We start from the raw sequence: 13,189 nt of genomic DNA, 5'->3' as shown, positions 1-13,189 counted from the left end.
GTGCCTACATACAGTAGGCTGCTCGGATTGGCTTTGAGAGTCAGAGAGGCGTGGGCTGATGATGTTACAGCCTCTGCCAATCCAAGCAGGCTTTGTATTCATTAATAGAATACATCGCTCCATCTCCAGCAAAAATGAAGAAGATTATGGCTCCAGAAGAAAGAAATATGAAGCATCGGAATGGGGGTCGTCTTATACGGTGAGTACAGGCAAAAAAATCTTAAAAAAACGTAAAATTAGGCAAATACGGTATATATTATTTAGTCTGTGTGAAAGTTTTAGAGTCTACAAACTATAGTATATATATATATTTGAAAATTGATCAGTCCTGGTGTACTGACTGCCTATCTAATTTCTTGGACCCCTAAAATGCGAAGACAGAACAACTACTCCCCAAATTACCCTTTTTTGGAAAGTAGACAGTCTTAGATATTTAGTAAGTGGAATGGTGAGCTTTTTTGGAGTTGTCATTTTTTTGGAAAATTAAAAAGTAAATAAAGTTTTATACAGTACAGCATCATCATATGACTATATCAGACCTGGGCAAACTACGGCCCGGTGGACCTTTTAATCCGGCCCCCGGGCAGTGTTGCCAACCGTCCGTAGAATTACGGACAGTACGTAAATAAAAGGCACTTTTTCCCTGTTCGTAAAAGTCCGTAATAAGGGAAATGTGCCCGTAAAAAGATCCGAATGTGAGCCGCAGCGCAGGCAGCGTCTAGTCCTCCTACATTATGCATAGCCTCGCCCTCTCTGACCGCCCAGCCCACCACCACCCGCCGCGCAGCCAATTATCAAAGCGCATTTTCGCGCTAACAACACTGCTGCCAGCCTATTCAAAAGAGCAGCGCGGGGAAACTGAGGAACATCGTAGAATGTGTGGACTCTGTGGAGAGCGGCACCGGCGGGATAGCACACAGCAGCAGATGTAGTGGACACACTGCAGACGCACCCCCACTGTGACGGAGTGGACTGAGTGAAGGCAGACGGAGACCGACCAGTGCGCCTGCCTGCCTGCTCTGCCCGCCCGACTGACTGTAGCAGTCGGCCAGCCGCCATGCTGGTGCCCGGACCTGGAGTGGACCCTGGTCTCCACTCTCTTCGTTGGAGCAGGACTCCTCGCGACGCCTGCTGCCTGCCCTCAGTGCCACTGCCCTGGCCTTGTCTGGTGAGTCCTCCTCAGTCCAGCAGCAGAGTGTGAAGTGCTATCCTACCTAGACATCATCAGTATGCTGTGTCCTCCTCCTGTGCCCCTTTCACCTCTCCACAGGTCAGATCTGTGGAGAGGTGAAAGGGGCACAGGAGGAAGACACAGCATACTGATGATGTGAAGAAGTGATATGATTTATTTGCAGCCTCTGTGCCATGTCCCCAGCCTCTGTCCCCCTCCTGTGTCATGTCCCCAGCGTCTGTCCCCCTCCTGTGCCATGTCCCCAGCGTCTGTCCCCCTCCTGTGCCATGTCCCCAGCGTCTGTCCCCCTCCTGTGTCATGTCCCCAGCGTCTGTCCCCCTCCTGTGTCATGTCCCCAGCGTCTGTCCCCCTCCTGTGTCATGTCCCCAGCCTCTGTCCCCCTCCTGTGTCATGTCCCCAGCCTCTGTCCCCCTCCTGTGTCATTTCCCCAGCCTCTGTCCCCCTCCTGTGTCATGTCCCCAGCCTCTGTCCCCCTCCTGTGTCATGTCCCCAGCCTCTGTCCCCCTCCTGTGTCATGTCCCCAGCCTCTGTCCCCCTCCTGTGCCATGTCCCCAGCCTCTGTCCCCCTCCTGTGCCATGTCCCCAGCCTCTGTCCCCCTCCTGTGCCATGTCCCCAGCCTCTGTCCCCCTCCTGTGCCATGTCCCCAGCCTCTGTCCCCCTCCTGTGCCATGTCCCCAGCCTCTGTCCCCCTCCTGTGCCATGTCCCCAGCCTCTGTCCCCCTCCTGTGCCATGTCTATAACAAGCACTCGTGCCAGTTGTCCAACAATGATATTTACTGCTTTTTATAAAGAAATACAATTGATTTTATGCAGTATTGAGTTTAGCCTTTTGGCCCGGCCCTCCAAAATATTTTTAGTTTCTCATGTGGCCCCATCGAAAAAATAATTGCCCACCCCTGGACTATATAGACAGTGATCAGGGATACTGATTGGTGACAAAAAATAAATAAAAAATGTATAATTTTTTTTAAACATTTTTATCTTTTTTCTTTACATACTTTCATCATAGAGACACTGTACTACTCTGTGGGAGTGATCATGGATTGTATTACACTGTTTTTGCTTATTCAAGTGAAAATCACTGTTATAAGCAATAGTTAACTGGCTTTCCATTCATGATTGCTTGCTTACTGTTGACATACTGTGATTGTTTATAGCTAATCACATGGTATCGGGTGGTGTGATTGACCCAGGTACCATGTGATAACTGTGGGCCAAACGCAGCATCACAATCGCTTCCATTCATGACATTTTTTTTTTTTTTACTTGTAATCATGTGATTGTAGGAGTGCCATGATCACCGGTTACAGAATTGTGCTGTTGCGTGCCCTAGGGGGCGTACTAGTGTGCATGTGCTAGGTGACATACAAGTACATTGCCTAGTCTGGCTGTGTTGCCTGTCTGCAGTTAATGTTCACTGGACAGATGACAAGTGGCTAAAGTGGTTAAAGTGGATGTAAAGAAAAAAAAGATACCGTAATGATTTGGGTTATTTTTACCAAAGAAAAATAACAGGCTATATTCTGGCCTAAATGTATGTGGAAATATTATTTGTTTACAAACTTAACAGAAATGAAAAAAAAATGTTTTTTTTTTTTTCATTTCAGTATGTTTTCCTTTATATAGCAAAACATAAAAAAAACAGTGATGATCAAATACCATCAAAATATGCTCAATTAATGTGGGAAAAAAATGATATAAATTGAATTTGTGTCAAGTGTTGCATGATTACGCAAATGCCCGTCAAAGTTGCACAGTGCTGAATAGCAAAAAATGCCCTGGTGATGAAGGGGGGTAAAACCTCCTGGAGGTCAAGGCAAAATCCTTAAAGGAGCTTGTTTGTTTGCACTTCTGAGGATCACAGGAGTGCAGTTCGTTCTGCACTCCAGTGACCTGTTTTCAGCAGACAGCTGGCTATAGTCTGCTGTTGGCTGACATCACAGAGCTGGCCCAGACTCGGGCAAGATCGCAACAATGGAGTTGGGATGCCTGGACCGGTACCCGGCTCAGCCTCGGGCAAGATCGCAACAATGGAGTTGGGATGCCTGGACCGGTACCCGGCTCAGCCTTTCAGCAAGTGACAGAATCAGTAATGACAGGATAATTCTTTTGAATACCTGCAGGAAAATAGATAAAGCAACATGAGTGGAATTGGCCCAGTTGTATGACTGGGCCATGGCTTCAAAAAAGGTTGTCAACAATGTCACCCATAATCCCTGCTTGTCTGTTTGCAATAATTCAGGAAGATGAACGGCCACATTAGTTTGGAAGGTCCACAAACTATGTACAGGTTGGGTTTGCCTCAAAACCATGTCCTACCCAAACCATAACCTAATCACTCTACAGTATATGAGTAGCTGCATCTCCTTATAATCAGTAACTTCTCCAGTTTTTGCAAATCAGATCCTAAGTGTCATCATAAATGCACCTATTATCTGTGATTAACCTTCCTGGCGGTGAACCCTGGTGGCTCAGGGGTTAATTTTCAGTACCAAAAACAGTAACCCTGAGCCACACTCGGGATTACACTGCAGTATCCACGTACAGGTAGTTGCCTTTTCCCTAGGATCCCGCAATGGCCGGTTCCTCCGCCTGGTTCATCTATGTTCTGGGTTCCGTTTCCTGCGAGCGTCGTGACGCATGGGGGTGGAACCGGCGGCAAATTGAAACAGTACAAAACATAACACACACACACAATACATTGTAATCTGTTAGGATTACATTACTGTATCAAATAATTTGACTTGCGATCGTGAATTAGAATCACTTGCAGAATTGAGAAATAGTGATTTGTGGGAAATTCGTCATCAGACACTGAAAGTGACAACAGCGACGATTCTGCGACTGAACTTAGGGATGTGTGAACTTGGTGCTCTATTGACTGTGGTACGGATCACGCAGAACCCCCAAGATTCCCATTTATTGGAGCATCGGGTATGAAAGTAGACATTGAAGACGACAACCCCTTGGCATACTTACAACTATTTCTGACCGATGAGGATATTGAAAAAATTGTTACTGAGACAAGCCGGTACCAAGAGCAACAATTAGCTACTACGCATCGGAAGTTTCCAAGAGCCAGAAAGTGGGAACCAGTGACCAAAGATGACATTTGGAAATTTCTGGGCCTTATAATACTTAAAGGAGTGGTGGGAAAACCCCTGCAGAAGTGGTATTAGACAACTAATAAATTACTTGCCACTCCATTCTTTGGCACAGTCATGTCAGAGTACAAATTTTTCCTGATCATGAAATATTTATACTTTGAAAACAACAAAGAATTTTATAAAACTACTCATCCTGTACCAAAACTAAAGAAAATTTGAGAAGTATCTCAAATGATTCTAAAGTTTTTCCAATGGAGCTATGTGACAGAAAGAGATATCGGCATAGATGAAAGTCTAATGGCCTACAAAGGAAAGCTCAGATGGGTACGCTACATTGCATCAAAGAGCGCACGATTTGGCGTAAAATCCTACATGCTATGCGAATCGTCAACTGGCTACATTTGGAATTCAGTCCTATACACTGGAAAAGGAACACAATTAAATCCAAAATACAACTACTTCCTTTCTTTCACTCATTGAGCCATTGCTAAATAAGGGCTATTGCATAACAACCAACAACTTTTAAACATCTCCTGAACTTTATGAGTTTCTTCTGCAAAACAAAACAGATGCCAATGGAACTGTTAGGGCTAACCGGCGCGACAGCCAATGTTTGGCAATAAAAAGCTGAAGACTGGAGAAATGGTTGCCTGGCAGAATAGCAAAATTATAACAATGCTACAAAGATTCTGGATGTGCTCAGAAATGGCTAGTCAATTGTGGTGTTCTATTATAAAATTACCCTATTGTTTTGCCATTTGCACAAACTAGGGTCAACAAGTAATTGCATTGTTTACCTACTTGAATTTGTTCTTAAAGTGCTTTGCATTAAAATCTTACCTGGTACGGGACAATACTTCCATGAGCAGTTCCCCAACGTTTTGCTTCTACTCCACCATTCAGAAAGTTGGCAGCTACGTGAGACAAGCAAGCCACCTTGAAAAAAATAACATCATAATGCCTGTTATGTATATAGAATAGCATACAAATACAAATATTATGGTTTGTTTTATAACATCTTCTATATACTGTAGCATTTAAAAGTTCTTATGCCGCGATCACAGGGTCGGAATTTCCGACAAGAAAAGTTGGATGTGAGCTTTTGGTCGGAAATTCCGACCGTGTGTAGGCCCCATCGGACTTTTTCTGTCAGAATTTCCGACAACAAAAATTTGAGAGCTGGTTCTCAAATTTTCAGACTAAGTTTTTCTCGGAAATTCTGATCATCTGTATGCATTTCAGACGCGCAAAAGAAATCGCATGCTCGGAATCAATTTGATGCATTCTCGGAATCATTGAACTGAATTTTTCTCGGATCGTTGTAGTGTTGTATGTCCCCGCTTTCTTGACGGTCAGAATTTTGTGTGACCGTGTGTATGCAGCACAAGTTTGAGCCAAAATTCAGTCAGAAAAAAATCCACGGTTTTCTTGTCGGATTTTCCGATCGTGTGTACGCGGCATAAGATTCTTACCTCTACAGGTACTACTTCATAAAGTGTCCAGGGTTTCTAAATAAATAAAAAATATGAAAAAAAGTGTGCTGCTTCTGTTGCATCACTTAACAAGGTGGAAAAACTGAAAAAGTACATAAATGAATGAACAGAAAGTAATTTTTTTTAAGGAAGGCTGTTTACTATCTCTGTACACACTGAGAGAGTTTATCAAAGACAAAACATAATAGGATACCCATCTAAAGCAATTTTTACTAGCATAAATCCACTGGTTGTAAAGTTTTCCTGGCAGCATTCCATTAGCTTTGAGTGGTATTTATACAAGCCTTTTGCTGCCATAACTATTTTGAAAATGCACATTTTAGGCCTGCATATTACTTAAAACCCCCCAAACATTACATATTTTCTGAAACCAGAGAACCAATAGAATAAAAATGTGGCAGTTGCAATTTTTTTCACACAAAATGTTATCGTATTTTTTTTTTAACCACTTCAGCTCAAGAAGATTTCATGACCAGGCCATTTTTTATTTATTTTCTGCAACACGGCACTGCGTTCATTTTACTGACAATTGCGTGGTCATGCAACGATATACCCAAATAAAATGTATGTCCTTTTTTTCCCTCTTTTGGTGGTATTCGATCACCTCTGTGTTTTTTATTTTTTGCGTTTTAAACAAAAAAAAGACAAACAGTTTTGAACAAAAAAAAATAATATTTTTTTACTTATTGCTATAAAATATATCCAATAAAAAATTCGAAAAAATCTAATTTCTTCCAAAATTTTGGTGTATTCTGCTACATATTTTTGGTAAAACAAATTCCACTAAGTGTATATTGATTGGTTTGTGCAAAAGTTATAATATCAACAAACTATGGGATATTTTTCTTCATTTTTATTTAATTGTATTTTTTTTACTACTAATGGCGGTGATTAGCGACTTATAGTGGGGCTGCGATATTGCGGTGGACATTCAAACACTAACTAACACTTTTGACACTTTTTGGGGGACCAGTGACACTAATACAGTGATCAGTGTTAAAAAATATGCACTGTCACTGTACTAATGACACTGGTTGGGAAGGGATTAACATCAGGGGCAATCAAAGGGTTAACTTTGTGCCAAGCCTGTGTTTTACTACAGTATGGGAGGTGCTTTTACTAGGGGGAGACATGGATCCATGTTCCTGCTTTGCATAAACACAGGATCCATGCCTTCCCTACTGTCAGAACGGCGATCTGCCTTATTTACATAGGCAGACCCACATTATGTGTCTCTGCAGGAATATGGTTGGTGGGTGCCAAAGGACATTGAATCCACTGTACCCGCTGATCAGTTCCCACTATGTATATTCACAGCGGGATCGAGTATATATATATATATATATATACACACACACACGTGATCAAGCACATATTATGCTCAATTAGCAAAGGGTGGGGAATGGCAGCATTGAACCTGGAAGTAAAGCTAATTGCCTTGCTGCCACTGACATAATTCTTATGTCAGTGGCAGTGAAAGGGTTAAATAGGACTCAAACTGTGGAAGTTGCACCCAAAAACAGTCAAAAAGCATGGTGGTTAAGGACTAGTCACAACTATTGCTTGTAGCTTCTTGCAGATAGTCTTTTCCCAAAAATTGTCCTAGCAGGTCACACACTCACACACTATACTGTGTCTTGGTAGTGAAGCAGGACCTTGTTTTTGTGATGTTTGTTATAGATCACTGTGACCTTTACCCTCTTTCTCCTGATGCATGATGGGGGGGGGGGGGCTGTACCAGGAAGTCAGACAGTGTGTGAGGGGAACTGGAAGCAGATCCATGAGGCTGAGAAGGGATTACATCTGATATGAACAGAAGCTGTTTGGATTAAGACTCCTCCATGTAAGAATGCCATAATGTTCTGAGTAATAAACCTCGCTCTGGTTAGGTAGTACATCGGCCTGTGTGTGTAACTTGCTGAGCAGATACTGGCAGCCTTGCCAGCAACACCTGAGAGACACAGAGCGTCCAGGGGACATAACAGTAGCAACGAGGATTGTGGATTTTAGCACACATGGCCTTCATAGGGTTTATTCAACCATTTGATCCTGCAGCTGAGTCATGGAGCTCCTGGGTGGAGAGGCTGGAACAGTATATGGAAGCAAATAATGTGACTGTAGATAAGAAAGTTGCAGTTTTTCTCACAGCATTGGGTCAAGCTGCATATGGAACCCTCAGAGACCTCATTTCTCCAGACAAGCCGGCCTCTAAGCCCCTGCCTGAGTTAATTCAGACGTTACATGCCCACTACAACCCGAAGCCGTTAGAAATCGCAGAGCAGTTTAAATTCTACAGTAGAAGGCAGCAGGCCGGGGAGGATATAAAGATATATATCATTGCTTTACGTAAACTAGCTGCCACTTGTCAGTTTGGAGACTACCTACAGACGGCTCTCCGTGACATGTTCGTCATGGGACTCTGCGACCCAGCCATACAGAAACGTTTACTCACAGAACCCGACTTGACTCTGACGAAAGCCACTGACCTTGCTACGGTCATGGAGTTGGCAACACGGGACGCCACCCTACTGAAGGCACCACCTACAACTCCTGCAAGCCAGGGTGAGGAAATATTCCACACTGCTATCACTCAACGCTCGAGACGCCCGTCCCCTGCCACTCAGCCTAAACCTCGCCACCCTAATTCTTCTGTCTCTGGGACCCCGACTTGCTACCGTTGTGGTAACACTACTCACAGTGCGCCTGCTTGCAAGTTCAAGGGTGTCGTTTGTTTTCGCTGTGGAAAGACTGGTCATATTGGACATGTTTGCCGCAGCTCTCGCTTTCCGAACACTACCACAAAAGATAGACGTAAACAGACATTCCGTGTGGATATGGACAATAACGGTTTCAGCTCTGATGAGGAGACCTGTGTCCAGCATTTTGGACTGTTTCGAGTAGCTGGGAGTACTCCTGCGATTAAAGTGGATGTCACGCTCAATGGCTGTCCTGTCTCCATGGATGTTGATACAGGGGCAGCTGTGTCTGTCATTTCATGGACTGATTTAAAGGCATCGGGTCTGTCCCTGCCGCTGAAACCTACAAAGCTCACACTGCAAACCTACAGCAAGGAACTACTACAGCCCTTGGGTTATGTAAAACCCCTTGTTGCATTAGGCAACCGCAGTCAAAGTCTACGCCTTTATGTTGTAAGGAATGGAGGTCATCCGCTGTATGGAAGGGACTGGATCAAAGCCCTGGGCATGCCTCCTTTTGCCATTGCTTTCTGAAGTAGACCATTGGGTGGAATCCCTGAAGTCACATTTTAAAGAGGTTTTTGAGGACTCTCTGGGCACCGTAAAAGGAAAGATGGCCCACCTCCTCTTGAAGCCTGGTGCTATACCTCATTTTTGTAAGGCAAGATCAGTACCTTTTGCCTTGCGGAAGAAAGTGGAAGCAGAGCTAGACCACCTATTGGCTGAAAAGATCATAACCAAAGTGGATAGAAGTGAATGGGCATCGCCAATTGTGCCTGTCAAGAAAAATAATGGAGACATTAGGATTTGTGGTGATTTCAGGGTAGCCCTGAACAACCAACTTCTTGTGGATCAATACCCATTGCCTCGACTTAAAGATTTATTTGGCTCACTGGCTGGGGGGCAAAAGTTTACAAAAATAGACTTAAAGCAAGCTTACCTGCAACTGCAAGTACACCCAGATTCACGCCATCTGTTGACCATTAACACTCATAAAGGATTATTCCAGTATAACCGCATGCTTTTTGGCATAGCCCCAGCTCCAGCCATCTGGCAGCGGATCATGGATGAGGTCCTGGCAGGAATACCTTTCACCCAATGTCTACTGGATGACATGCTCATCACTGGTCCCACTGATGAAGAACACAGAAAGAATGTTGAAGCGGTGCTAGAGAGACTCCAAAGGTATGGTTTACGTGTCAATCTTTCAAAATGCGAATTTCTCAAGTCTCAACTGGAGTTTTGTGCCCACACGGTGGACCGACATGGGTTACACACTACTGAAGAAAAGGTTAAAGCCCTTACCCATGCCCCTACCCCCCGGAATGTCACCCAGCTCAGGTCCTACCTTGGCCTCCTAAATTACTACCACCGTTTCTTGCCAAACCTAGCACACCAGCTCTACCCATTACATCGCTTACTGGATGCAAGAGCTAAATGGATATGGACAGACAAATGTGAAGAAGCTTTTCGGCTTTCTAAAGAACTCATTCTGTCATCTCGAGTTCTGGTCCACTATGATTTAAAGAAACCCGTCATCCTGGCTTGTGACGCCTCGCCTTATGGACTGGGTGCCGTGCTTTCCCATGTCATGCCAGATGGCACGGAGCGCCCCATTTCTTTTGCCTCCAGGTCTTTAACCTCAGCAGAACAAAACTACTCCCAGATTGACAAGGAAGCTTTGGCCATTGTATGGGCCACAAGAAATTTTCACGCGTACATCTATGGTCGGGAGTTCACACTTATCACTGACCACAAACCTCTGTTGTCAATACTGAACCCTCAGAAAGGAATTTCTACAACAACCGCATCTCGCTTACAAAGGTACGCTTTATTTTTAGGAGCTTATGCTTATTCTATCAGATACCACTCCCATGATACCCATGGCAATGCAGATGCATTTTCCAGATTGCCACTTGGAGACCACTCACTAAGAGAGATACGTGTAGTGGAAGTACACAGACCACGATCTTGCCTGTCCACCTCCCTAATTGCCAGACATACAGCCACAGATCCTTTCCTGTCTCAGATATTCTCTTGTGTTCAGACTGGATGGCCAGATTCCTGAATTAGAAGACAATGATTGAATAATCTGAAGTAAAATAATAAACTAGTGAAGCAAATGATTTCTATGTAAGGGAGAAGAGGTCCATCACTTATAGGACACTAGCAAAAAACTGAGGTCTCACAGAGATGGGTAGGGTTATAGGGGTACCCCCAGAGACATGTACAGCAAAGCTCTTGTATCCTGTACCAAGATAACGTGAGACACCTCAGCACCAGTAATTTGGGGCTAAATTTATAGTACCATTTAACCTACCCATGCTGAGTGAGAAGTGTCAAAGTACTTAGAGTTATGGACATGTTTTTTTTGGGAAGGAAAGGAGGTGTGATGTTTGTGATAGATCACTGTGACCTTTACCCTCTTTCTCCTGATGCATGATGGGGGGGGGGAGCTGTACCAGGAAGTCAGACAGTGTGTGAGGGGAACTGGAAGCAGATACATGAGGCTGAGAAGGGATTACAGGTGAATTTCGTCCGTACTTTGCCAGAAAATGTGAGCTTGTGACTAATGCTGGTTGCCTACAATGGGGCAATAGAGTGATTGTACCCCAGTACTTGCAATCAACCATGCTAAGGATACTGCATGAAGGCCATCCTGGTGTGGTGCGCATGAAGCAGCGAGCCCGGAGCTATGTTTGGTGGCCTCAAATGGATACAGCAATTGAAGATTATGTTGCTCAATGTCCTGGATGCTGTCAAGCCCAGCGACCCAAAAGAGAGGAACCCTGCAACCTTGGCCATGGCCAACAGAACCGTGGTCCAGACTCCATCTTGATTTTGCTGGCCCCATCCAGGGTAAAATGTATTTGATCGTGGTAGATGCGCATTCAAAATGGCCGGAGGTTTTTCAAATGCCTTCTATTACCTCAGCTGCTACCATTCTAGTCTTAAGGAAGCTCTTTACTCAATATGGCTTGCCAACAGCAATAGTCACCGACAATGGAACTCAATTTACATCGCATGAGTTTCAATCCTTCCTTAGTGGTTTGGGCGTCCAACACTACAAAACAGCTCCTTATCATCCAGCCTCGAATGGGCTGGCAGAACGATTTGTGCAGACATTCAAGAAGCACTTACTGTCCACTCTGGACCAGGTTGGAATGTCAGAGGAGAAGCTTCTGGAATTCTTGATCATGTACCGTAACACGAAACACGCTACTACTGGGCTGTCACCAGCTTTTCTTATGTTTGGCAGGCATCTCCGCACCAAACTTGATTTAGTTCGTCCGCAGGAACAGTCACCGACACCTCCTCCGCCGGGCTGTCTGGGGTTTCATGCCGGTGATCTTGTATGGTCTCGGAAATACAGAGCTTTGCCTCCTTGGCTTCCTGGCGTTATTGATGGAACTCTTGGCAGAAGAATGTACCTTGTTCGCCTGGAGGAAGGCATTTGTGTTCGACGACACATTTCACAATTGAGGAAACGCATTTGCCGGCCACTAGTGACAAAACCGACCCCTCTTTCTAACCACCCACCAGAGTCTACTCTGACCTCTGCGGGTGACATATGGCATGGTGTCTGGCATGATCCCACAAGTTTACAACCAAACCCTGAACCGATTGGTGACCATATTCCTGAGGAGCCCGGACATGTGCCTGGAGTTACAGAGACTGATTTGTCTGTAGGACGCCCACTGACATCTTCAGAACCTTTGACCGACTCTATCCCTCCCGGTGCTGTGCCTCTTCGTAAGTCTACCCGTCAAAGACGTCAAACGCCTCGCTGGCAAAGCGCTGAAATCTTACGGGACACATTGGAGGTCAGGAAACAGAGACAAAGGGCTCATGAAGTGCTGCAAAAATCACAGAACTGAGTTGGAGATACTACTTGCTGAACTGATCTTGCTTGCCTTGTTATGTTATGTGTTCAACATTTTGTTCTCTTGTTACGTTTTTGTTTTGTTTTTTTTGGGGAAGGAAAGGAGGTGTGATGTTTGTGATAGATCACTGTGACCTTTACTCTCTTTCTCCTGATGCATGATGGGGGGGGGGAGGAGCTGTACCAGGAAGTCAGACAGTGTGTAAGGGGAACTGGAAGCAGATCCATGAGGCTGAGAAGGGATTACATCTGATATGAACAGAAGCTGTTTGGATTAAGACTCCTCCATGTAAGAATGCCATAATGTTCTGAGTAATAAACCTCGCTCTGGTTAGGTAGTACATCGGCCTGTGTGTGTAACTTGCTGAGCAGATACTGGCAGCCTTGCCAGCAACACCTGAGAGACACAGAGCGTCCAGGGGACATAACAGTTTTCTCCTATCAGATCAATCACTATGAGACAATCAGGCTGTGTTCATTGAACCATGCTAATAGGTCTAACAAGGGGAGATTCTTTAATGTATCATTATCAAGGAAGGCTGACTCAAAGTCAAAGTTCTGCACACAGAATGCTCTATAGCTCTTATAAATCTTGTTAACACTAGCAACAGGGTCTGTTGGCAAAGTTTTACTTGATATTCCCCCTGGGCATACATGTATAACCCTAAAGAACTTTGTAATGCCTCGTACACACGACCATTTTTCTCGGCAGGAAAAAAGTTTTTCCCGACATGATTCCTCTCCATCCTGACTTGCATAAACACGTTTAGAAAAAGTCAGACCAAAGCGCAGTGACATACAACGCGTTAAACGGGAC

At 44.5% G+C, this 13,189-nt stretch overlaps 1 protein-coding gene across 1 annotated transcript in view; it reads right to left on the bottom strand.

Moving 5' to 3' along the window:
• The window catches only part of SUGCT (succinyl-CoA:glutarate-CoA transferase), a 1,112,375-nt gene that overhangs the window by 915,248 nt on the left and 183,938 nt on the right, over positions 1-13,189 (bottom strand). Inside the window, exon 9 of the mRNA XM_040353242.1 lies at positions 5,141-5,236. Coding sequence (XP_040209176.1) covers positions 5,141-5,236 — 96 coding nt within the window. The remainder of the gene's footprint in view (positions 1-5,140; positions 5,237-13,189) is intronic.

This window comes from Rana temporaria, chromosome 5 (assembly GCF_905171775.1).
Source record: "Rana temporaria chromosome 5, aRanTem1.1, whole genome shotgun sequence".
Lineage (NCBI taxonomy): Eukaryota > Metazoa > Chordata > Amphibia > Anura > Ranidae > Rana > Rana temporaria.
The sequence above is the reverse complement of the archived record's forward strand: the minus strand, read 5'-3'. Positions and strand labels throughout refer to the sequence as shown.